This window comes from Cordyceps militaris (assembly GCF_000225605.1).
Source record: "Cordyceps militaris CM01 unplaced genomic scaffold CCM_S00006, whole genome shotgun sequence".
Taxonomy (NCBI): domain Eukaryota; kingdom Fungi; phylum Ascomycota; class Sordariomycetes; order Hypocreales; family Cordycipitaceae; genus Cordyceps; species Cordyceps militaris.
The window spans coordinates 200,569-224,578 of NW_006271974.1; the positions used below are offsets into that span (position 1 = coordinate 200,569).

At 56.7% G+C, this 24,010-nt stretch overlaps 9 protein-coding genes across 9 annotated transcripts; 4 read left to right on the forward strand and 5 right to left on the reverse strand.

Annotated features, from left to right (window-relative positions):
- Positions 1-1,737: 1,737 nt before the first annotated feature.
- On the forward strand, positions 1,738-3,092 carry CCM_07354 (INSIG domain protein; the record flags this gene model as incomplete). Its single annotated transcript, XM_006672495.1, has 2 exons — positions 1,738-2,625; positions 2,697-3,092. 2 exons carry the CDS (start codon positions 1,738-1,740, stop codon positions 3,090-3,092), a joined length of 1,284 nt encoding a protein of 427 aa, XP_006672558.1.
- Positions 3,093-5,162: 2,070 nt separating this feature from the next.
- On the forward strand, positions 5,163-6,914 carry CCM_07355 (S16 family peptidase; the record flags this gene model as incomplete). The annotated part of the gene is made up of 1 exon (XM_006672496.1): positions 5,163-6,914. One exon carries the CDS (start codon positions 5,163-5,165, stop codon positions 6,912-6,914), a length of 1,752 nt encoding a protein of 583 aa, XP_006672559.1.
- Positions 6,915-7,178: 264 nt separating this feature from the next.
- On the reverse strand, positions 7,179-9,214 carry CCM_07356 (uncharacterized protein; the record flags this gene model as incomplete). Its single annotated transcript, XM_006672497.1, has 2 exons — positions 7,179-7,679; positions 7,766-9,214. The coding sequence occupies 2 exons, from the start codon at positions 9,212-9,214 to the stop codon at positions 7,179-7,181; spliced, it is 1,950 nt and encodes a 649-aa protein (XP_006672560.1).
- Positions 9,215-9,786: 572 nt separating this feature from the next.
- Positions 9,787-11,480, reverse strand: CCM_07357 (uncharacterized protein; the record flags this gene model as incomplete). Its single annotated transcript, XM_006672498.1, has 2 exons — positions 9,787-10,242; positions 10,353-11,480. 2 exons carry the CDS (start codon positions 11,478-11,480, stop codon positions 9,787-9,789), a joined length of 1,584 nt encoding a protein of 527 aa, XP_006672561.1.
- A 597-nt stretch (positions 11,481-12,077) lies between these two features.
- Positions 12,078-13,264, reverse strand: CCM_07358 (mitochondrial import inner membrane translocase subunit tim23; the record flags this gene model as incomplete). Its single annotated transcript, XM_006672499.1, has 3 exons — positions 12,078-12,288; positions 12,502-12,566; positions 12,626-13,264. The coding sequence occupies 3 exons, from the start codon at positions 13,262-13,264 to the stop codon at positions 12,078-12,080; spliced, it is 915 nt and encodes a 304-aa protein (XP_006672562.1).
- A 1,298-nt stretch (positions 13,265-14,562) lies between these two features.
- CCM_07359 (PQ loop repeat protein) lies at positions 14,563-16,750 on the reverse strand (the record flags this gene model as incomplete). Its single annotated transcript, XM_006672500.1, has 7 exons — positions 14,563-15,417; positions 15,477-15,619; positions 15,684-15,706; positions 15,772-15,906; positions 16,492-16,538; positions 16,576-16,593; positions 16,670-16,750. The coding sequence occupies 7 exons, from the start codon at positions 16,748-16,750 to the stop codon at positions 14,563-14,565; spliced, it is 1,302 nt and encodes a 433-aa protein (XP_006672563.1).
- Positions 16,751-17,299: 549 nt separating this feature from the next.
- On the forward strand, positions 17,300-18,637 carry CCM_07360 (NADH pyrophosphatase; the record flags this gene model as incomplete). The annotated part of the gene is made up of 1 exon (XM_006672501.1): positions 17,300-18,637. One exon carries the CDS (start codon positions 17,300-17,302, stop codon positions 18,635-18,637), a length of 1,338 nt encoding a protein of 445 aa, XP_006672564.1.
- Positions 18,638-18,867: 230 nt separating this feature from the next.
- CCM_07361 (HEAT repeat protein) lies at positions 18,868-22,091 on the reverse strand (the record flags this gene model as incomplete). Its single annotated transcript, XM_006672502.1, has 2 exons — positions 18,868-21,996; positions 22,044-22,091. The coding sequence occupies 2 exons, from the start codon at positions 22,089-22,091 to the stop codon at positions 18,868-18,870; spliced, it is 3,177 nt and encodes a 1,058-aa protein (XP_006672565.1).
- Positions 22,092-22,978: 887 nt separating this feature from the next.
- CCM_07362 (uncharacterized protein) lies at positions 22,979-23,958 on the forward strand (the record flags this gene model as incomplete). The annotated part of the gene is made up of 3 exons (XM_006672503.1): positions 22,979-23,329; positions 23,381-23,628; positions 23,679-23,958. The coding sequence occupies 3 exons, from the start codon at positions 22,979-22,981 to the stop codon at positions 23,956-23,958; spliced, it is 879 nt and encodes a 292-aa protein (XP_006672566.1).
- Between the last annotated feature and the right edge of the window lie 52 nt (positions 23,959-24,010).

The window sequence follows — 24,010 nt, forward strand, 5'->3', positions numbered from 1 at the left end:
TGCTGCTCGACGAGGCCACCAGCGCGCTCGACACGGAGAGCGAGCGCGTCGTGCAGGGCGCGCTGGCCGAGGCCGCGCGCCGCGGGGACCGCATCACCGTGGCCGTCGCGCACCGCCTCTCGACCATCAAGGACGCCGACGTCATCTGCGTCTTTTACGGCGGCCGCATCGTCGAGCAGGGCTCCCACGCGGAGCTGGTGGCAATGGGCGGCATGTACCGCAAGATGTGCGAGGCGCAGAATTTAGACTAGACGAGGGACCCGGGGCGTTTGGGAAGTCTTGAACAAAACTTGATTTGGGGTTTGGCTAATGTGGAGAAGGAAATGTTGCTTAAAATATAGCTCACGCGTTTGCTCGAGTTGAGATGTTTGTTTTTGCTGAGATAATCATGCAGGGCCTGTAGGAAGCATCTAGGGTAGGCAAATGCATTGAAGATGGTCCGTTACGGGAGCAGCCGCGTGCGTGGCGCATGTTTACTGATATAAGGGAGACCCTACCCTAAATGATATCTTGAATTCTTAAATGATATGCCACGTTCTTAGCCTGTCCTCGGCATCCTTGGCAGCACGACACAAGGGGGCATCAGGGAGCATTCCAACGTTGTTGTCGTGCATCAAGTCACTTGGGGTGCCAAGGTGGTTGCGGGGTTGACTCGAGGCGGGGATGAAGCAAGGTTCGAGCACGCATCACCTGGAATACGATATATTACCCATCCTTCTTCCAACAGGCAAGAATTATTCGTTGGCCGCTCGGCCCTGGCTGACAAGGCCATCACATGCCCCTTCTTCCCCGCAGTTCTGAAGTTCTGACCCCTTTCAGCGGGTCGATTAGTGACATGGCCCCAGCTTTCGAGGGACAGACGACCTCTACCTCTGGGATGTTTGGTCACGGTCTTGTAGTTTGTTGCAGCTTTCTCCGCTTGGATCTTTTAAGTAGAAACGAAAATTTTCTCTTGTTTCTTCTTTTGCCCTCTCTCTTCCTTCTTCCTGCCGTTGGCTTCCGGATCGTTCCAGTTGCCCCTCCATTGCCATCTCGAGGTTACAGTGCTTGCAGCCCCACCAAAACCGGCGTCGCCACTCGCTAACAAATCCCAACCGGAAAGCCCACGCCTAGCTGTTAATGTACTAGCAAGGCCCCGAGCCAAGGTCATCCTCGCTCTCCACGAATCGTCAGTGGCCCGTTAATAAGGGCAGCAGCATCGTCTCAGATCCCTCGCCTGACCTCGCTGTTTTGACATCTTTTGCTCCCTCGTCTCCCTCCCTTCGCTGTCGTCTGCCTCTTGTTTTCATCGCGTCATTCTCACAGCATCTTTAAGCGAGTTGCATCCAACGATACTTTTATTTCCAGTCTTCTTTTCTTAAGCCCTTCGAAACTTGCCGCCGCCGCTCACCGGACTTTTTAGCTAGACAGGTACGTGCCGTTTTTGTTATTTTAGCTTTTTTGCGGGTTTGCCGGCAGTCCGACGCCGTCGGCTTGAGAAGACATGTTGCCGAAAAAAAAGAAAGTCTCCTGGATGCTAACGCACGTCTGCCTTGCCAGCTCTTCCGACCAGGTATACCACAACTCGCCTGCCGCGATTCGGACCCCGTGACACCTGCCGTGCCACGACAGACGACAGTTTTCTTCCTCTGACGCCAGTGCACGCGACATCCCGGCTCTGCCTCCGGTCCGCGGCCCCCCGCCGAGTTCTCTCCTTTTCACCCTCCTCCCCTCAAACGATCGACTGCCGCCGCCGCCATGTCCGATGACGGCCCGCTGCTCTTCCGGCCTGTGCCGCGACGGCCCTTTACCGTGCGGCGACAGAGCGCGACGCCCACCGACGACGAGTGCGCCGCGGCGACGCCCGACGTCACCACCACCAGCGCGCCGCCGCCGCCGATTGGCACCGCGTCGTCCTCGCCCGGCCTGCACAGCCACCTGACGGCCGCGCTCGCCGCGTGGAACCGCAGCGGCGGCGACTCGGCGAACCCGTCGGGCCGCGCCTCGCCCGCCATCAGCCGGCCAGCCTCCATCATGAACCTGACGTCGTCGACGCTCTACGGCATCTACTCGCCGACGGCGGGCGGCACGCGCGACCGCGACGACGTCGAGGACTCGCCCTGGGGCATGGGCGCGCAGACGCCCATCCGCCGCCCCGGCGTCGACGACCCGACCTTTGCGCTCATGCAAGAGCGCGCCCACCTCGCCAGCAGCAGCCGCCGCCGCCGCCGGTCCTCGTACAAGGGCGCCGACGTGGCCCGCGCGCTCCCGCCCCCCATGAGCAGCCTCCAGGTCGTCGCGCGCACCGCCGTCCTCTTCGTCCTCGGCCTCGGCTACGGCGCCCTCGTCACCCGTCTACATGAGCACGAGCAGGCGCCGCCGCCGGCTGCCGCCGAGGGCCCGGTCGCGCTGCCCGCCTTCAACTCGACGTATCTGGGCGCGTGGGGCGTGGCCGGCGTCGTGCTCGGCACGCTGCTACCCTGGTTCGACGGTGTCTGGGAAGCCCGCTTTGGCGAGCCCGACGCAGAGGAGGAGTCCGCAGGTGCAGACGGCGACAACGCACCAAGCCAGGTCGTTGATACGGGACTCGACTCTGCGTTGGTGATGCGTGCCATTGGCGCGTTTGTCGGCATTGTTTTTGCCATTGTACGTGGCCCACCGTCTTTCCCTTTTTTCCGTAGAGACCATGCGTTTTCAACACTAACATTGCATCACAGCGCAAACTGGCATGGGACTCGACCCTCCAGATTTCAGCCACGCTGGCCCTCGCCAACCCGCTGCTGTGGTGGCTCATTGACCGCTCGCAAGCCGGATTCCTGCTCTCGGCAGCGGTTGGCCTGGTGGGCTCCCTGCTGCTCCTCGGCATCAGTCCCGACATGATGCCGGCGCCGACGCTGCAGCTGCTGCGCAACGCCAACGCCGTCAACGGCACCGGCGATGATGCCGCCGCCACGGCTACCGGTGGCCCTGTCGCTGACGGCCAGATGATTGAGACGGGCGTGTGGATGCTCAGTGTGCTTTTCTGCAGCTGTCTCTGTTTTGGCAACATTGGACGACGCTTGTTTCTGGGGCGCACGGCGGCGGGCAAGGGCCGCTGGGGCGGCGTGCGATGAATCATTTTTTACTGGCATTGTGGTGGTTTCTACCATTTAGGTTACTTGTGATTTTTCTTGTTCTGGGACTTGGCGGCGGTCTTGGTTTCTTTCTGGATAGGCATGTCAAATACCCTGGATGTATTTTCTACGGTGCGGCGGCAGAGCGCTGCTTGGGGTCCAGCGATGTTTTTGTTTCTTCTTTCCTCTCTTATTACACTCATTTATTAACTAGTACTGCGCTGAGCGGGATGGGCGTTTATAAAGACTGGTCAGGCTGATTCACTGGCCGAAAGCGACGACCCGTGTGTGGGGTGCGACGGTCACGGGCTGCATACCGAATCGAGCCTCATGATTGGAGCGGTCTGTTTTGGACACAGTACATTACTCGTTGCATATGCTTGACAGTATAATCAACGCCATGTTATAACTATTTGTAAGGGGCATGTGACGCCAGTGACTAGCAGAAAGTATGTCGAGAGTGCACACCGACAGGCTGGTAACTGCAGTGTTGACGGACAAATGCGCGACCCGCCTGGATCCCTACATGACATCATAGACAATGATTGGGCCAAGCCGAGCGCGGCGCCAATATAGAGCAGGAATAGATTATACGAGAAGGATGCAAAGAATAGAGTGAAGGGAATGGATGAGAAAATGAAGCAGATGAGGAGAGGTAATTCGGTCCTTGGGGGTTACGTAGATGATAACTAGATGATAGGGAAAAGGGAAAAGCTGGCAGGGAGTGGACAGTGGGCAGTTGGTTCGAGCGGGTGTCTCCCTTTCCCGCATAGCATGTAATAATGTAGCAAAGTAGATGAGGGGAAAGGCGTCGAGAATTCAGTTGAAAAAACATGGCGAAATGGTTGGGTTGGAGCAGTCATGCGCTGGCTGGATGAGGAGACCCTGAAACTCAAGTCGGAACGTCATCGGCCGGACCAGCACCATGGAGTCGGGAGGCCGTAGGGCAAATGCAGAGAGGAGGGAGGGAGAGGTGTCATGACAAAGACTACCACTGGGGCAGAAAAGAACAAAAACATGCAGCATCATACATTTCAGACCAACGCCACCAACCGACGACGGCGAGTGTTGATGGCGGGTTTATAATTTATGCATTCAGCTGGGTGTTACGAGTACGAAGTACGCCGGGTACGCTGCACGACAAAGGCACATGGGACTCTCTCGTGTATCCTCGACCAAAAACATTCCAAGCAGGACAAGAAAAAGAGAAAAAGAGAAAAAAAAAGGAAAGAGGAATATTCAGAATCATCACCTCTTCATCACAAACAGAAAGGTGCTTTTTTTTCGACCGTTTGATACTAGAATACCTAGCGCCTAGCGCCTCTTCTCTCCGTTGTCTGCAGGGGTCTGGAATTTTAGTCGACGATGTCATGCCCCAGCTAATCTGTAATACACCCGCTTTTTCCCATCAGCGTATTCTTTTGGCGCACATCAGCCCCGGCTGTCCCTAGGTATTCATCACTGAACATTCCCTTTCAACGTTGCTCCTTTCCCATTCTCAAACAAGAGAACATTGTTGCAGAACTGCCACTCGTGCAGAATTGTCCGCTCTTGCAAAAAAAAAAAAGCCACGAAAATCAAACAAAAACCCATTGTTCAACCCCCCCCCCCCAAACAAAAAGGCCCCTGCATCGACCGGAAAGCCTCACGCCCGCTCCGGCTCTCCCCAACCGCTCCTCCTCGGTCCACCGCCAAACCTAGTACAATACGTACAATACATCATGACATTCGCCCCCTTGCACACACGACGCATCCACATGCTCCACGGTTCCGTCAACGCTTAGCAACCACGTTTTGTTTTAGTACTTTTACACGCCGAACTCGACTACTCGTTTGCCCTGTTCTTTCATCTTGAAACCAACTGCTCCTTCGCTCCTTTGCTCCTTTGCCGTCTTGACGACTTGGTTCCGCGTCTACTACTCTTCCGAGACGTAAACTTGGACGACGGCTGATTGCACCACCGCCTAACCTCCTACCAATCAACTCCTTGGGCCCGAGGCTCCGCGCGCGCTTCTTTCCTGCAACCGCCGGGGGAAGGCGTTCTACTCAACAACCCCTTGTAACAACCATATGTCGTCGGATGCCTCGCGGCACGTTGCCACCCCGAGGCTCGATCCTCCGCTTCGCAATGAAACCAGCAGCCCGTCCGTCGCCGACTTGACGCCCGCCTCCGCAGACATGGCCCGGAAACTCGACGAGTATCCCTTTCCCTCCCACCCGCAGCAACCCGCACAGGCGTCCGCCGCCGGCGACGTCCCGGAGACGCAGCAGCAGCAGCCGTCACCCGGCCTCCGCTTACAAGACGTCATCCACCTCTTTCACTGCCGCTTATGCGACAAGCTCTTCAAGGAACCCGTCACTCTTCCGTGCGGCCGCAGTATATGCAGGCTGTGTATTCCCGAGCCGCATCTCCGGAGCCGCATCTCGTACCCAGCCGTCGACGACAGGCTGGAAGGGTTCCGCTGTCCCTTTGCGTCCTGCGACAAGGAGCACACCCTCGGAGACTGCGGCGTCGACGTCACACTGAGTAAACTGGCCGAGCATATCCGCGACGAGTGTGCCCAGCGCCATCAAGACGCGGCCAACCAGTCTCCCAGTACAGCACCGCCTCTGCAACAACACAGCCTTGCCTCGGCGCCCCCATCAGAGTCGCAGGACTCGGATCCCCTCCGTGACACGGAGGCACCATATCACCATGAACCACAAGAACAAACAGCAGTCGGGAACGAGCCTGCTGTAGACCAGGATGAATCGCCCCAACCAGAACCTCCCTCCTTTGCGCGCACCCAACAGCTGGCCCGCTCAGAACTCGACTGCCAAGTCTGCTACGCGCTCTACCACGACCCGCTGACCACCGGCTGCGGCCACACCTTTTGCCGGTCCTGCCTGCACCGCATCCTCGACCACTCGCGGTACTGCCCCATGTGCCGCCGGCGGCTGTCCATCAGCCCGCTGCTCAACCGGGCGTCGTGCCCGTCCAACGCGGCGCTCGCGCGCATCATTGCCGCGCTATGGCCCGCCGAGCGCGCCGCGCGCAGCATCGCCGTGCGCGCCGACGAGACGGCCCGCGAGCGCGACCTCGAAACGCCCCTCTTCGTCTGCACCCTCGCCTTCCCCCAGATGCCCACCTTTCTGCACGTCTTTGAGCCGCGCTACCGGCTGCTCGTCCGCCGCGCCCTCCAGGGCGACAAGACCTTTGGCATGGTGCTGCCCCGGCCCCCGCGTCACGCCGACGCCGCCGCCTTCTACGAGCTCGGCACTCTTCTCCGCATCGAGCACGCCCAGTTCTACGCCGACGGCCGCTGCCTCATCGAGACCGTCGGGCTCTCCCGCTTCCGCGTCCTGCGACACGCGGCCCGCGACGGGTACGCCGTCTCCGCCGTCGAGCGCGTCGACGACATCAGCCTCGAGGAGGAGGAGACGACCGAGGCCGCCGAGATGGCCGCTGCCGCCGCCGCCCCGCCGCCACCGTCACCGTCATCTGACGCGGGCAGCGAGCACACCGCCGTCATCACCGTGCCCACGCTCGAGACAATGGCGACGCGCGACCTGATGCGGCTCGCTACCGACTTTGTGCAGCGCATGCGCGACAAGAGCGTCCCGTGGATGACGGACAGCATGCTCGCCATCTACGGCGAGTGTCCCGTCCAGGACCCCGCCGTCTTCCCCTGGTGGCTCGGCAGCGTCCTGCCCGTCAGAGACGCCGAAAAGTACCGCCTGCTCGGCTCCGCCAGCGTCCGCGAGCGTCTCAAGATTTGCTGCCGATGGATCATCGAGTGGGAGACCAAGACGTGGTATGCGCAAACTAGTTGGCGTTTTTGAACCGAAGAATGAAAAAGCTGACGTCATTCCAGGTCGTTGAATTCGTGCTCCATCTTGTAAGACAAAAAGGAATGCAGAAATACAAACCAACACCACTACAACAGAAAAATACCAGGCAGAAACAGTCGCTACCATTTTTTACTTTTTTTGTATATACATGCTCCTGCATATCCTGCTTGCGCCTCCCTCATAATCTCAGAATTAGCGTCATCGAACGAGTTTTTGCACACGTTGCCCATCGTGTCCCCGTGCTGCCTTGCACATCTACCATTGATCTGCAGCCCCGCGGGTGCTCTGCGCCATGCTCGTGTCGCCCCATGGCGGCGGCGGCGGCGACGACGGTGGCTTCGGGATCGAATCCCACGATCCTGGCATGACGTTGCTGGTCTCCGCCGGCGCCGGCTCGCTTGCCGGTGGCGGATCCCATGAGTTTTCTCCTCCAGTGTTGTTGGTGTTGGTGTTGTTATTATCCCAGGAATTTCCGCCGCCGCCGCTGCCGTAGCCGCCGTCCGCGTTCCAATTGTCATTGTTGCCGCCGCCGCCGTTGTTCGCTGCGCCGTCGCCCCATGTATTGGCGTCCGGTGCGGGAGGGTTGTTGTTTCCGCCGCTGTTGTTGCTGTTGTCCCACGTGGCGTCGTTGGGCTGGGTCGTGTCCGGCGCCGGCGCCGGTGTCGCGGACGACTTGGCCGGGCTGTTGCCGTTACGTAGGTCCGCGGCTGTTTTGCTGGGCGTGTAGTACGGACTCGTCGTCTTTTTCTCGTCACTCTGTTTTCCACCCACTCCCGTATTAGCCTGTCTCTACTTCAACACTCCGGCGCGCCAATTCATGTCCACACATCGTCATGACGTACCTTGCTTGTCGGGATCACATTGTTCGCACCAGTCTTGTCGTCCGCCTGGCTGACACTCGGGGCCGCCACCGGACTATTCTTGCTAAACGCGCCCTTGTTGAACTGCCCGCCTGCCTCCTGTTGCTGCTGCTGCTGCTGCTGGAACATGGGATTGACAAACGGCGGGAACCCCGGCTGCGCAAACTGTCCCATGGCGTTCCACTGCTCCGGCGGCGGCGGCATGCCAGCCTGGTCGTACCCGGGCACGTGCTGAAAGCCGTAATAGTACGGATTCTGCGACGGATGCGGCACGCCGACGGGGAGCGGCCGCCCGGCGGCCTCGCGGCGCGGGTAGAGGGACCGCGTCTGCCCGTGGTGGTTGCCGTAGACGGGCCCGTAGTAGACGCGCATCACGTTGGCGGCGGCGTCGTAGAAGGCGTTGGGCGGCGGGTCGTCGGGCGTCTCGACGACGTCCTCGGTTTGCACGACTTGGGCGCGGATCGGCCCGATGAGGTTGGGGCGGCGCGCGTGCGGGCCGGGAAAGGCAGAGGGGTAGGCTTGGGGCGCGTCGGGCTTCTTGTCGTTGACAGCGGCGTGGGAGGCGACTTCTTCGGCCTTGTTTTCCTCCTCTCTACTCTTCCTCTCGGCCGCAGCCTTCTTCTTCTTCTCCGCCTTGGTCGCGGCGGGCTTCTTCTTGGCTTCTTCGCGCTCCTCCTCATCCGTCGTCTCCTGGCCCGACTCGGACGCTTCGTCATCGGCGTCTGCGCCATCCTTTTTCTTGGCCTTGTTCTTGTCCTTGTTCTTCTTCCCCTGACTTTGGTGGTTGTTGTTCTTCTCCTGCTTCTTGTCCGCCTTCTTTTTGGCTGCTTTTCCGTCGTCCGTGTCGGAAGACGCGGCGCTGCTGCTGTCCTCGGACGACTCGCTGTCCTTGGTCTTGGACTTTCCGCTGCTCTTCTTGCGCCGCTTCACGCACCGCGAGCACTTGCACGTCGCGTGCGGCTCGCCGTCGCTCGAGCTCTCTTCCGACGAGACCAGCTGGTCCTTGGCGGTGGCGGCGTCCGCGGACTCGCCGTCCGACGAGCTCTCTGCCAGCGTGGCTGAGCTATCCGACTCATCGCTCTTGGGCTGCTTCAGCGCCGACTTTTTCGTCGAGCTCTTCTTGTCCCCGTCCTCTTCGAAGCGGACCTTTTTGACGACAGCTTCGGCCGCCTCCTCCGCCACCGCCGCCGCCGCAGACTTGGACGATGCCCTGCCCGACCGCGGAAAGGTAATCTTGAGCGTGTCCTCTTCTTTCTCGTCGTCGGTTGTCACTTCTACCCGAATCACATCGCGTGGAGGAGGAGGAGGCGGCGGCGGTGGCGGGGGCTTGGGTTTTGGCTTGGGTTGATGGGCGCGGCGCGCGGCGGGCAACGGGCCGCCAATGACCCATTCGCAAAAGAGCAAAGGGCCGCTGTTTTTCTTGCGAGGCATCGAGTTGGGGCTCGGATCAAGAGCAATGACATGACGTGTTCCCACAACGGAGCAATTGTTGGAGATAGGCAAGCAGTGGTAGTTATGTTCTTGGAGACGGGTGCCAGGGAAACCAGTAACTGCCACTCCGTTCGTGGAGGGCTGCCAGCTGGCAGCGTCTGTCTTGGTGACCGAGATCAGCAGCCATACAGGTGCAAACGGAGGCAACTTTGGTCAAAGAAAAACTTCCCGGTTACAGTTCCCAGGGAACGATTTACTGTATATAGCCAGTGAATGAGCTGCCACAATGCTCCTATGCGTTGAGTCTTGAAAATGAATGATGTATTTCCTTAATCCTACTAGGGCATTTGCAAAATAAACGGATAGCACTCCGGCTTTCTTATTTCTGAATTCTCCAAAGTTTCAATTCCACCATTCCTCTTGTCCTCGCACTCTGAATGACGCAGGGATCTCCGACTCAGGACATTTCCACTCCCCTTTCAACTGGCGGCTAGTCATGTATCTTCGTAATGAATGAAAATGACTTCATAATGTTAGCCAGAATCTACCTTCACCTGTAGGTTGCTGCTCACCTAATCCGGTAGTCGAACGGCGTAGAACCAGCCTTCATCGGTGACGTACCAGCGGCAGTCACCCATGTGGTCAATAGTAAACCTGTTGCGCTGGGTCCAGTTCCCGTCAACTTCACGAACGTAATAAAAGCGCGAGGGGTCGTCGTCTGCGGGCTTGAACTCCTGGGGCTCAAAGAGCTTGTTGGCGTGCGCAAACTGCAGCTGCCGCAGCGTCTCCTCCCCCTGGGTGCGCCCCAGACCAGACACGTCGGGGGGGTTGCCACTATTACCTGCAAAGACGGGGATGCCTCCGCCGCCACCCATTATGACCTGCGGCGGCGCCTGGATCATGCCGGGCGGGACCTGGCCGGCGACGAAGACGGGCTGGCCGGCGGCCATGGGCTGGGGCATCAAGCTCGGCTGCTGGCCAATGACGAAGCCGGGCTGGCCAGCGGGCACGGCGCTGTATGCAGGCTGCTGCGAAGGACGTTAGCGCGCGGTTCGGATAGATTTTGTGCGGAGTGAATTTGGTGTGTGTGTGGTCAGGCAGCTCAGATGTTTTCAGTTAAGCTATGTCGGGCTTTCACTAGAAAGTCCCGACAGCTATAAGTAAGTTGCTCATCATGGTCTGCCGACGCACCACCCTGCTGTCTGCCAGGAACACTTGCATAGTAGTGGTAGCCATCGGTGTAAAATGCCTGGGGCATAATGACGGTGAACGAGGGAGGGCAAGGATCTGCTGGAGCGTGAACAAAGTGCAAAAAGGGAGGACCGACAGGAGGACCCGGTGGGAGCGCCACCGCCGCGTCGAAGCGAGGCACGTAAACATGCGGGATAGGACCAAATGTGGTGTCAGGCACCGGCGGCTGAAAGTTGACGCCGAACGCGGGCGGTCCGGCGTTTTGGTAATTGGCCATGGTGTTGACGTCCGTGGCCGGAGCAGCAGCAGTACCAGCGAGCAGAGCAGAGGTTCTTCGATGGCGGGGGAGACGGTGATTGAAGTGATGCTTGGGAGGAGAAGAAGGATAAGAAGAAGCAGGAGGGGAAAGGGGAAAGTGATGGTAGCAGTGGTGATGAACAAGGGTGTGAAATACCGGGTGACAGATGTTGTTAAACGCAGCAAAGTGAGGAGGAACGGCAGCCGGGTAAAAGTGCGTGCCAGCTGGCGCGCCGTTTGCAAACAGAGGCACGCCTCCCTGCGCCCAGTAACCTCCGTTTGAAGGCACCTGGTACTGGTACTGCTGGTACTGCTGCGGCTGGTTGAGGCTCATGCGCGGGTCGGCGCTCGTGTACCACTGCCCGGGTCCAAATTGGCTACCAGGCGGCGCACCGACTTGCGGGAAGCTCGTAGGCTGGTTGTCAACAGGCGGTGCTGCTTGTTGCTCTGCTTTTCCAGACGACGGCGGCTGTGCCTTGCTGGGACCGGGACTGTTCGGCGCTGAGGTGGCCTGCGGCGGCGGAGGGTACGTCTTGCCGCTGCTGGACGCGCTGCCGTTGGTCTCAAAGTGGACGTGTTTGGAGGGCATCGGGACGGGCTCCTTTCCCTTGCGCGGCGTCCTGGGGTCGTCGAGGTCAGGCATGGCGGATACGACGCCGATGCCGCGCGCGAGGCGAGGGTGACGAGGAGATGGTTGTTGTAGAGCCGCGAGCAGCGTCGAGAGGGAGCGAACGAGGTTGTAGAGGCAGGATTTGAAGTTGGCAGGGAGAATTGGCATTTCCCAATGGGAAAACAAGAGAAGAGAAAGTGGTCAAGGAAAATACGAAAGGAAAAACAAAGCGACGCATGCAAGGTGGCAGGCCTTTTGCCGAACAAGGAGCAAACGCAGCAACTGGCCGGCGGTGGCCACGCACAACTGCGGGCTGCTGAGAACTTCCTCAGGCAGTCGTGAAGAAAAACGGACAGACGGATGATTTGAGGTACTGTGAACAGAGCGCCTGGGGTTGCGGCAAAAGAATCAACTAGGCAAAAGACGTCGTCACTTACAAGTTGCTGAAGCTGCCACGAGCCCCCATCGTGCACCCAGACGGACTGCTCTGGCATTCTATCAAGGGGATCTTCGTATTCAGTCCAAGTCCACGGGAAGCATTTGCACATGCTGGGCTGGGGGGTGGTCAGTAATGATACTATGAACGCACGAGGTTGTTTGGGGCAAGTTTTCGCTGATACCCTCGTCATGGACAGGACGACAGCCCAGGCCAAACAGACGGCGTCAAACAGACAACGCCAAACGGACCATACCAAGGAGTCAGATTCACAGTTCAACCAAAGCCCCAACCACCCGCAGTACTTCACCACAACGCAGCAGCCACATTCACCTGATCCTCAGCTCCGTCTTAACCCAAAGTGTATGAATAGTATTGACAACCAACGCCGTGGCCAAAACGGTATAATGCTCGCTGGCCCGTGCCAGATTTGTAATGTACATTTTTGTTCCAAAATTAAACTCATTGGTGGGGAGAGTTTTCATCATCCGCGGCCATTCGCCTTCCACAAGGCCTGAAGCGTCCTTCTTCTTTCCCTTCCTAATTTCCCCTTCTATTGCGCGAAAATGAATGGTATACAAAGTGGCCGCCCAAAATTCAGCTAGACCACTCGCAACAAATAATATGCTTGCCCAGAGGAGCCGTTACAGAGTCATGTCCTGCGGGTATCTCGTCTCCAGCAAGTCGAATTTGGAATTCCTTTTTTGGGGTTTTCGTAGTATTGTAAATTGAGTGTGTTTTCGTGATTTTTACAGCGTCTCGAGCTCGGTAGAGGCCAGGACTGGCTCGGGGACAGAGAATAGGGATCGTCGGGCAATCTATCAACACATTAGCAGCACATCCAGCCCGGGTCTGGAGCAAGGGGGTGAGCGCGTACAGTCCAGGTAGCAGCCACGGAGCCGACAATACCGCCCGATATGAGCATCGGGCGCAGGCCACGCGTGCTCTTGAACAACATGCCGCTCAGCACGCCCGCCGCAATCGAATTAGCTGCATCGTGCTTGCCGCGGGCGTACCCAATCAGCGAGTTGGTCATGTTGTACGCAATCGCAACCACGCCCGCCGAGTTGCCGAGAAAGGGCCCGCGGCGGGTGATGGCGTTGAGCGTTGCGTTGAGGCGCAGCTTGGGAGGCTGGCCGGCCGACTTGCGCATGCCCTCCTGCAGGCCCCAGGCGCCGCCGAGGCCGAGGCCGGCGACGTACGTAGTGCCGGTGCCATAGCACAGGTCGTCGGTGAAACCGCGTGAGGGAATCACTGACTGCCCGCCGGGCAGGTCCGACAGCGCCGAGTCCTCGAGCGACAGGTACTCGAGCGTGTCCCTGTTGAGGCCCGCGAGCGGATGCAGCTGCGACGGGTCGGCAAAGGCGGTGCTCTGAAGGAAGGACTCGACGCCCTGGCCTTCGGTCGGGTCGTAGGTCACGGCGGAGGAGGAGGGTCCGAATGTCGTCGTGGGTTCTGGCTGCTTCTGCGGTTGGGGCTTATTGCCGCCCGAAAAGGCGTTCCAGAGGGAGGACATGGCGGGCGCCGGATTATTAGAATTGAATAGGTAGAGTACAACAAGATGGGCGAAGTAAAAAAAAAAAAAAAGAGCGCAGCGCCAGAAGAGAAAATGGAAACAAGAGGGCGTCGTAGTCGTCGTAGGGCGCCGGGGTGTGCGATTGGAATATGGATGACCCAGACAAGAGAGGCGATAAGGATGAAATGGCTACAGTAGAAATTTTTGGAAGCGTTCCGAGCAGGCCCGCGATTATTAGCCCCCCTGGTCTTGCGCTGCTGAGCCGCCCCTGGGAGCTCACTGGAGGCACGTGATCCAAGAAAAATTAAACGCGAGATGGCAGCTTTTGAGATTTAGCCAGTGATGGGACTTGCGATTTCGACATAGATTTACTTATTTTGGAGCCCTTTACGACAGTTATTAACGCTCCCATAAGAATCGGTCGTGATAAATAGAGGGATACAGCCAGATATTCCTGGCGGTAGCTCATCGATACAGTTGCGATAGCTCAAAATTTCTACAGACGTGCACTTTTTGACTGCCGCCCTGTCCGCAACTCCTTCAACAGCGAGTAAGCCCTCAGCTAGTCGTCCACGTATATAATTCGCAGGACTCATCAAATCCCGTTGTCGGTAGGTAGAATGTCGTGATCCGCCCACAGTCAAATGCCCTCGATGGAAAGGTGACGGCAAAATGACTGATTGGGAAGGCAGATCACTATTTTTATTGGTGGCCGGGAACGGAAGAAAACCCACAGAGATTCGTGGTAGCCCTCAGTCAAGCCGCAGTGTATGCGGAGCCTCCGTGAAAATTATTTAAACACTTGACGGTGTAGAAATAACCCTAACTGATGATGAGGAGAGAAGAAGAAAAAGTTGAAAAGTTGCGGCGGCTGCGAAGCTTTTTATTGTTCATGGAGTGGGGCGGGCCCCGCTAGGCTGATTTGGGAATCTCTGCCATTGGCAACCGACTGGAGCTTGGTGATGGAGCAAGAGATTTACCCATGTCAGAAGCAGAGATTTCAACGTGGCACGGTTCAAATATGCATAAGTTTTCATAACAAGCTAAAGAAAATTTCATATGTCAATTTGAATACAGTGTCCTGAAATTATACAAGCGCTTTTCACGCAGTATGTGAGAGAAGAGTGCTGCTTCTTTCGCTATAGCTTTATTATTCGAGTACCCCAACGCCATTAAAAACAGATGCCGCCAACCCCCATTTTTTGTCATGGTTTTCCCATTCCTTGGTTCACAGTTACTAGTGTCATGGATACAGATGAATAAAGAAAATACAGAAGCACTGTTGTCGTATGTGCATCTTAGCGATGATTCGAGTCGTGACGCTGCAGCAGAGGGCGCTGGTCCCATTTGTCTGCTTGAGGCGTGGTTCCGTTGGTGTCGACGTGACGACTGGGCCGGGGACTCTCTACCACGCGCTCCTCCTCGTCTTCGGACGTTTCCAGCTCGTCATCATCCGTCTTATAAATGAAATACTGAGCAAAGACGCCAAAGTCCATAAAGAGGGTCACGAGAGCGCCGGCGAGCCAACTGAGGTTCACGAGGAGGTATTTGCCGTAGATCTGGCCAGCCTCGCCGTGTTTGCAGCGCTTGTCGCCGCACTTGGGCTCGAAAGCAAAGATGGAGAGCACATATGTGATGTTTCCCAAACAGGCGAATAGAAAGAAGAGCATGCTCAATCCGTCGGTGGTCTTGCGACGGTAGTTGAGAATCAACTGTGGCATCCTAGAGGCAATGTAGGCGATAGCGCACAGATAACCGAAGAATTGGCCGACTTTGTTGAACTCGAGCGTGTCATTGGTGTTTTCGGGCCGGTGTTCCCGTGGCCCCTTGGCACGCTCGCCCAAGAACCAGCCCATGACACCGGCTGCGCAGACCATGATCACAATCAATGAGTTCCACGTAATGGTTTGAAGAACTGTTGGTGCCGGCCGCGGCTCTTTGGACGGTTCAGAAATATGCGGGACAGCCGGTGAGAGGCCAGTCCAGTCGAAACCCCTGCGTTCTTGGGGTGCGTCGAGGAGGGCGGTTCGCTCGTTTGGTCTGCTGTCTGATTTGGGAGTGGGTGCAGGGTCCTTCCAGGTAAACCCGCGATAGTAAAAACACTGTGCGAGTAGTACAATATCGGCCAGAGTATAGTAGACGGCGAGGATGATCTGCAAGGTAGATGTTGGTAAGCACGTGCCTGTTTACACAAGAGTGTGGCAAGACCTACCATTGTGGGTAAGACGCCCTGCATGACGGCGCCGATGATGTTGAAGACATCACCGAGCAGCCAGACAATGATGAATTGGATGGATAGGGCATCCGCATTGCCGCGTCGAAAATTTTGGATAATCTGGGGGGAGAAGACGACAACTATGGGAAAGGGTTGTTAGTACATATCAGACGATGAGATGGGACGGGTCGATGGGTAGCGTACCCCAGCAAGCAATGGAGATGGATCTAGGCACAAGTCAGAATACAATGATAGGAGTTTGTAGCGTAAGAAATAAGGAATAGTAACTTACCCGCAGATGCCAGAAATGGCCTCGACGTTGAGGTGGAAAGTCGAGGTCGGCGGTACCATGACGTCGAATCGGCTTTGTAGAAGCAGATGGTGAATGCTGTAACAAGCGACGGTGGCACAAGGCTTTCCTCGTACGCTACCAGCGAACAAGAGCAGTCATGCGAGCAATACCGAGTATGTGGGAATCAATGTCACGAAGGAAAAGTCGCACGTGTGAATTGATTCATGCTTAAAGAGAAACAAGAGGGGGAGATGTAGTGGACAAGAAGAAGACTGCTAGCGGGATTGACGGGGAAGATGGGGCCGGAAATGGAGACGAGAGAGTGAGTTTTTCTCTGAATTTTTCCTTCTTTCTTTCTTGGATTCCGTTTTTAGCGCCTACAGGGGTGGATGGATCGAGGGGGGCGAACGGGTTGGATTTGTTTGAGTTGTGTCACTGGATGGCGTATTTTAGTGGACAAGGGTGGCACCAGAGGGACTCGAGAGCGCCTGTCAGTGGCTGTCGTGGTCTGGACGAGGCTGCGTGCGACCCGGGCAGCCGGGTGGTGCACCGTGCAGCCGCTGAAACCTGCAGGTTCTGTAGGTTAGGTTAGGTACAGGGAGGTAGGTATCCGTTTGCCGAACGGAGTACAAGGATTTTAATTAAATCCGAGCAACTGCCTACGCAATTTGCCGTCAATAATTGTTCATTGTTCGATTAACTGCCTGGTACGGATCATACCTTGATGGCTTAAACACACGGCTCACTGTCCACTCTACGGAGAGGTACTAGGTACTGTCCACTTTGTCACGGAATACAACCTACATCTGGAGGCACAGGTACCTACTACAAGTACCTTAGTAGCTTTCTCAGCTGAACTTTTGCCAGGCACCTCCTAGCCGCTGAAAACGGCAAGCACCCTGCTCAGCTGGTCTTTGTTGAAACTCAAAAGGCTTTGTGCCTGGTGAATTTGGCACTCGAGGTACGTCGACTGGTTCATGACGGCATCAAGTACCTTGCCCAGCTGGCTTTTACCAGTCCATCGAAACTTAAAAAAACAATGTGCCTTACCTACAGCTGAGACGTAGATAGGCAATTCACTCTATTTCGGGACAATACATGACCTCTTGTCTGGTGTCTGATACCAACCTCATTGCCATTACCGAAATCATTGTTCTCATTGCCATTTTCATCATAGGTGTCTTGCTGTCCGTGGCTGTTGCAGGCCACCATCACCATGCATCGGACTATCCCCACGAGTCCGCTCCCGCCCCCCGCCATCGGCACAATCACTCACCCCTCCAACGCCGCTCAATTACTCATCTGCCGTACTCAAAGTCCGCTCCCATGATACCATTCCTCGAATTTCGACTTGATACGTTATTTAATTTGTCCAAATCGCAATTACTGCAGCTATTCTATTCTACCCGTTCCTCCAGTCGCCGCTAAAATCCCCCTCTCACCAGTCCAAAGTTCCACGATAGCTCCCCCCACCAATCCTCCTCGGATCCCCCACCACCCATCATCATCACCACCGCCCTCTCCCGCCATGCCGTCACCGCCCGTCAAAGTGATGCTCCCCGTCAACCCCGCCCTCCAAGACGACGACTCCATGCTGACGCGCAAGTTCGGCCAGGAGGTCGTCAACTACTACTCAGGCACCCGCCTCAACCGCTACTCGTTCCTCCGCGCCGACGCTGCCTTTTTGCGCCGCGCCGCCCTCGCCCCGGCCGCCCGCTACGTCGCCCTCAACAACCTCGCCGCCGTCGTCGTCGACAAGTCCCAGCTGGCCACGTTTTCGTACGACGATGTGAAGCCCCTTCTTGGCGCCGAGCCCCCCGTGGTGCTCGAGGAGAAGACCGTCGTGGCCCAGTTTGACTCGACCAAGGCCACGCCCCTCGTCGTGTTTCTGGGACTGGTGGAGGGTGCGATTGGCGGCGCAGCGGACGAGGACCACAAGACGGTTGAGATTGAGTCGACAAGTCATGGAAACGTGAAGGCGCAGCCGTACTTTGCCGTCGACGTCACCCCGCGCGATTCATACAAGGAGGCGGCCGAGGAGTTCCAAAAAACGTTTGAGGCGCGAGGCTTCTCTATCGAGAACAACCCGAGGGCCATGGCGCTTCTCCCTGAGCACGGTACGACATACTACACCGCCCCGCGAACTTTGACTAACGTGCCTGTCCCCCCAGCCTCCATATTTGCCCAGGCCCGATCCATGATTGACTGGAACACGCGCAACCGCTTCTGCGCCGGCTGCGGTTCCCGCAACCTCTCCATCCAGGGCGGCTACAAGCGCGTATGCCCGTCCGCCGACCTCGCCGGCAGCTCCGACGGCAGCACGCCCGTACCCCGTGACGACTGCCCAACCCGCCACGGCGTGTCCAACATCTGCTTCCCGCGCACCGACCCGACCATGATTGCCGCCGTGGTGTCCGCCGACGGCCGCCGCGTGCTGCTCGGCCGCCAGGCCGCCTGGCCCACCGACTGGTACTCAACCCTCGCCGGCTTCCTCGAGCCCGGCGAGTCCATGGAGGAGACGGTCCGCCGCGAGGTCTGGGAGGAGAGCGGCGTCCGCGTCGGCCGCGTCGTCATCCACTCCACCCAGCCCTGGCCCTACCCCTCGAGCCTCATGATTGGCGCCGTCGGCCAGGCCCTCCCCGGCGGCGAAGACATCACCCTTCACGACCAGGAGCTCGAGAGCGCCCGCTGGTTCACGCTCGAGGAGGTGCACGTCGCGCTCGCGAGGGGCGGGAGTGCGCTTGGGGGCCCGACGCCCCCAGCGTACAAGGCCGGCGACTTGCGCGTGCCCCCGCCGCAGGCCATTGCCCACCAGCTGATGAAGGCCGTCGTCGAGGGCAAGTATACCGGCGCGTCCAAGATTTGAGACATTTTCTAGCAGTAAACGTTTATAAAGATGACATATAACATGGAGAGGCGTTGGGGCAGTAGAGTTGACCGGGTTGATATGCATATGATGATGACACGGAAAAAAGTAGCAATATATAAGTACAATGTAAGCGGGAATTTGTACTGAGATAGAATAGAATAGATCTTATAAACTTTATTAACCATATTCCACAAGGACAAATGGCATCAGCTTAAAAGTAGCCTGTGCTATGTCTGCAGAGCGATAAACGACGCGCCCTCGACCGTCGGGGCCGTTTGCCACGCCGTCATGCCCCGTTCATACAGCGCCAACCACACGGCATCCGCGTTAATCACCTCGAGCGCCTCCCTGACCTCCGGCCTCTTGTCCAGCACGTCCACCAGCAGCTCCAGCACGTCGTCAAACATGCCGTCTTCGATGCGCACATGCGCCACCACCGCCGTCAGCAGCGCGACAACCGCGGCCCATATGCGCGCCGGCGAGGCGTGCTGCCCGAGGCCGCTGCCGCTCGCCGCCGACAGCTTCTCCTCCTTGCGGCGCAGCGTGCCGGCGCGCACAACGTCCAGCCCGTGTTCTCCGCGCAGCGGCACCATGACATCCACCGAAGATGCCGGCCCCTGGATCCGTCCGCCTGCTGCGGCGGCGGCGGCGCGCTTTGCTGCCCGGCAAAATTCGCGCAGGTCGTCGTGCCACGCCGTCTGGAAGCGGGACGCGAGAAAGTCGCCCGCCGCCGCGCACAGGCCCGCGAGCGCGGCGCACGCCTCGACAACGACGTACGGCTCTGGGTCGCGCAGCCGGCCGATGACGACGGGCCACAGGGTGTTGACGAGCGGGAGGAAGGCGTCCTCGTCGGCGGCGAGCACGCGCGTGGCGGACGTGAGCAGCGCGAGCAGGGATCGTCGCAGCCGCGGCGTCGGCGATGTCAGGTAGTGCTGCGTCAGGCTGGCTACGCGGCTCAGAAGCTGGTAGGTGGACGAACTCGGCGGCTTCTCTTCGCTGGGGGGCTCGCCGCCCGTGTCGGTCATCTCCCCATCCCCATCCTTCTTTTCGGGCTCGCCCCAGGGTGTTTGCGGGTGGCCTTTTAGTGGTTGCGTATCCCGCGCTTCTTCTTCGTCACGCTTCCTTCGCTCATCGCGTTTGTGCAAAAAAACCATCAGGCTGTTCAAGTCTTCCGGCTGGCCGGGCTGTTTTTTGTGATGGATTTCCTTTTTCTCGTGGTCTTTGAGCAGCCGCATGCTTTCCGTCTTGGCGCCTTGATCCACAATCTCTTTGAGCACGTCGAACAGGCTCTCGACGAACATGGGGTACCCGTGATAGTTATCCAGGGCGGCAAATATGGACTCGACAACGTCATCCATGAACGGAATGAGGCGCGGTCCCGCCAGGCGTATCATCATCGTGAGCACTTTTGTGGACGCTGGCGATATATCCAGCGTATTGAGGCGCAGCGCCACAGAGCTGAGCATGTAGTCGACGTTGCTGACAATCAGGTCCGAGACGGAATCATATTTGCTCGCTGAAGCCAAAATGTTTAGCGTAGCCACGGCATGCTGTTGAAGTTGGGGATCGTGTGACCCTAGAAACGTTGCAATGGGGAATAAGACGTCGATGAGTTCTGGCCTAAACGACTCTCCAGCTCTCTGGGAAGCATAGGCGACAACTTCGAGCGCGAGAGCCTCCATGCGCCAGTCGACCGCTGACGCATCGCTGTGGGAGTCTAAGATATCAACCGAGAATGAATACAGTTCGCTCAAAGCAGCATCGGTGTCGTAAGATCCATCTGAAACGTCGGATAAGTTGAGAAGGGCATCGTCGTCGGCAGAGGAGGCATGCGCAGCTTTGATCATCTCCAGCGACAGCCAGTAGGCAGCGACTTGACTTTTCTCTGCATTGCTCCTAGCGAAATCCACCATATCAGCTAGCAGTGCGCCTGACTGAGAAGTCAAGCTAACGGCTCGGAGGAGAGACACAAGCTCTCGCTTCAGGCCTCGTTGACTTTCGTGTGAAAGTATTACAGGGGGGTGCGACGTCTTGCCAGCAGCTTCCACCATGGACTTGGTCTCTAAGAGCTGGATCGGCGTGGCGTTATCGGAAATTGATGTTTTGGTCTGGAGCAGTGAGGTGATGGTCTCGCAGAGTGTATTAGACAAGGCAGTTTCCATTGTGGCGGATTCGATGTGTAGACTCCTCAAAAGTTCGATGCCCTTGGAAAAATTGTGGATTGCAATCCGTTTAACATCCTCGTCGGCAGATTGCATGTGTCGCGGTAAGCTCGACATCCAGTCATACACCGTCGTTTTCACCACATCCAGTAGCTCGGGGTATATTCCAGTTATATGAGACAGGTTTGTTTCGGTGAAAGAGTCGCGGTCGCTTGAATCCAGGATGATGGCCGTCTCAACAAGCAGACCCGAACAGTTGGACAAGGTTTCGTGGCACTCATCCAACAATGTAATGCACAGGCGATCAAGTGCAGTCCTAACATTTTCAGATTCATGTGCGCGGAGCTTCATCATTGTCGCCAAGGCCTTTTTGACCTGCCCGACCGTGGCATTCAGCCAGGCTGGTCCGAGAACCTTGTTCTTATCATCTTCCTCGGCCTCATCGTTGTTCTTCTTGACAAGAATCGATCGCGTGCGCAAATCGCCAAGGACGCTTGTCAATATGACCCTCACGGCGTCCAGGCAACCTGCAAGCACCGAGGTTTTATATCGCGCCGGCGTGTGGAGAACCATGGCAAGTTTGGATAATGAGCCAGGTAGAAAAGTGGCCAATGCGGCACGGTCTCTGATTGCTCGATACAGCGCAACCAAGGAGCTGAGTGCCTCTTCCTGTATCGCTGGAGCGACGCCGTCTGTAATGCCTTCTAGTATCGCCGTGACGCCGTGACCCAGCTGCGGAATTGCTGTGGGCGCTGCCAAACCGGCAGCAGCCTGTGCGGATCCTGCGGCAGCATCGAGGAGGGCTGTCATGGTGCGGAACGACTCCAAGATAAGTTCTTCGGGCTTTTCTTGGTTTTCGTCGGAACCAGGCACGCCGTCAATGAGAAAGACGAGGAGGGTAAATATTTGCTGGACGAGAGCGGGCGATATCCTCATTCGCCAGCCACATTGAATGAGAATTCGCAGGCAGGCTACACAATTCTCTATAATCGTCATTGGGTACCTGGTCATTTGCCGGAATATATGGGACAATGGGAAAAAGACATATTCGGCCAGCTTATCGTGTAAGTCGGTGGATGACGACTGCAGGATATCCAATAGCGTAGTGGTGAGAATCTGCAATTCGCGGGCTGAGGACGGCCCATTTTCATCCCGAATTGTAAGTCGACTAATTTCAACACAGCATGGTTTTAGCTGTGCGGTCAGTAAGAGGGAGAGTGCGCAGGTGGCTACGTGCTCACCCTTTGGAATAAGGCGTTGCTCGCCACTGAGTCCGTTACTGCCTCCATGGCTGTTGGGGGTTGTCAAGATGCGTGGCGCCGCATTTCCGAAGCTGTGTATCAGCTATGAGACTTGCAAATACCCGACAATAGAGCACTTGTAGGACACGTCTTAGCGTGGTAGTTTGCGTATCATGATGGACAGGTGAACGTAGCAAATGGTGCCCGCAAAATTGCTAGCGAATGATGAAGCTTTCGACCCGCACTGTGCCAGAATGAGGAGTCGCACTATTACGGCAGCAAGCAGCACGGTGTCTTGAATAAGTCCAGTTTCTCTAATCCAAATATTCAAATAAATCAGTAGTATATCTATGGTGACATAAGATCACAGTATATGGCAGGTACCTATTACAGATGCCACTTGTGTGCAACAACGCCGTTATGCCCGCTGCAGCACATTGTAAGTTTGGAGGTGTGGAAGGTTGTGGTGTGGTGCGGCAGATGAAGTGAGTGAGAAGAACTGTGACATGGTCCGCCCTAAAAATTAGCCAGTCCTACAATTTTCATATTACGTTTTTTCCTTGCCTTTTATTCGGTCGTTCGTATTTGTTGCTTGGTGGTGGTAATGGTAGCCAACCTACAAGCTAGATTTTGGGTAGAGTACCGTACCCAGAGAAGGGAGCCCGTAGTCCTGTCCGCACATGCTTTGAAAATCGATTGTCATTTACAAATTTTTAAATGTGATATCTTTCGCATAACTCTCATAGTAATCACCATAATTTTCCCCAGTACCTGACAGAATTGTCGGCCGCGGTACAACATGACCCCACTTCTGGCTTCCCACCTGCAGTTGAGTGATCACGACATGCCTCCTCATCAGACTCTGGCCCTCACTCTATCTCACACAGCCGCTGTACCTCTGAACTGATTCTATATTCCTGCATCGTAATTCAGTCATGGCTTCTTCATCCCCTTTTTCGGTTACGGTTCACCCGTACAAGTCTCGCGTCACCGGCTCGGCTGCCTACGAGCTCGGCCCAACGAGTGCGAAGAATGCCATCCTCTTCATCGGCGGGCTATTTGACGGGCCTCACACAGTACCGTATACGCGGACCGTGATCAAATTTGTTGAGGAGGCCAAGGATCTTGACTATTCCATTTTCGAAATTCGGATGCGGAGCTCCTTTACTGGATTTGGCACGTCAAGCTTGAAGAAGGATGTGGAGGATATTTCGGCGCTCGTCAAGTATCTCCGCTCCATCGGCCGCGAAAAAGTTGTGCTCTTTGGTCACTCTACAGGATGTCAGGTGTGTATGACTTTGTACCAAGACGTAATACCGAGACTCTGACCTCGTCAGGATTGCATGGAATACGCCGACTACGAGAAACACGCGAGTAGTCCGGTGGACGGCTTTATTATCCAGGCGCCAGTTTCAGACCGTGAAGCCCTCAAGAAGGATTTCCCCAATTATCAAGAACTTCTGGAAGTTTCGGAACAGATGATTGCAGACGGCCGGGAAAGGGAATACGTCTCTGCTAAACTGATCCCTGCGGGCTTCAACGTCCCCATTACAGCCTACAGGTTGCATTCGCTACTTGCCAAAGGGTGAGTGCATTTCCTCTTCGGATGATGAGTATTACTTACATCATATACAGCGGCGACGACGACTACTTTTCCTCGGACTTTGACGAGGCGACTCGGAACAGGTTTTGGGGTCGATTCACCAAACCTGTGCTTGTGCTACACTCTGAGGAAGATGAGTATGTGCCGGTTCATGTAAATCAGGACGCTCTACGCAAGCTATACCATGCCGCCAGTCCCCTGGTTAGTCCGTTGTCAGGGTCGATTCCCGATGCAACGCATGCTGTTACCAACGCTGCTGGACGTGAATGGCTAGCCAAGACTGTAGTCAAGTTCCTGCAGACCCTGGAGTGAGAGTGCAGGCCTGCCACAGCTACAGCAAGTTCGCCATGGAATAAATGGCTTA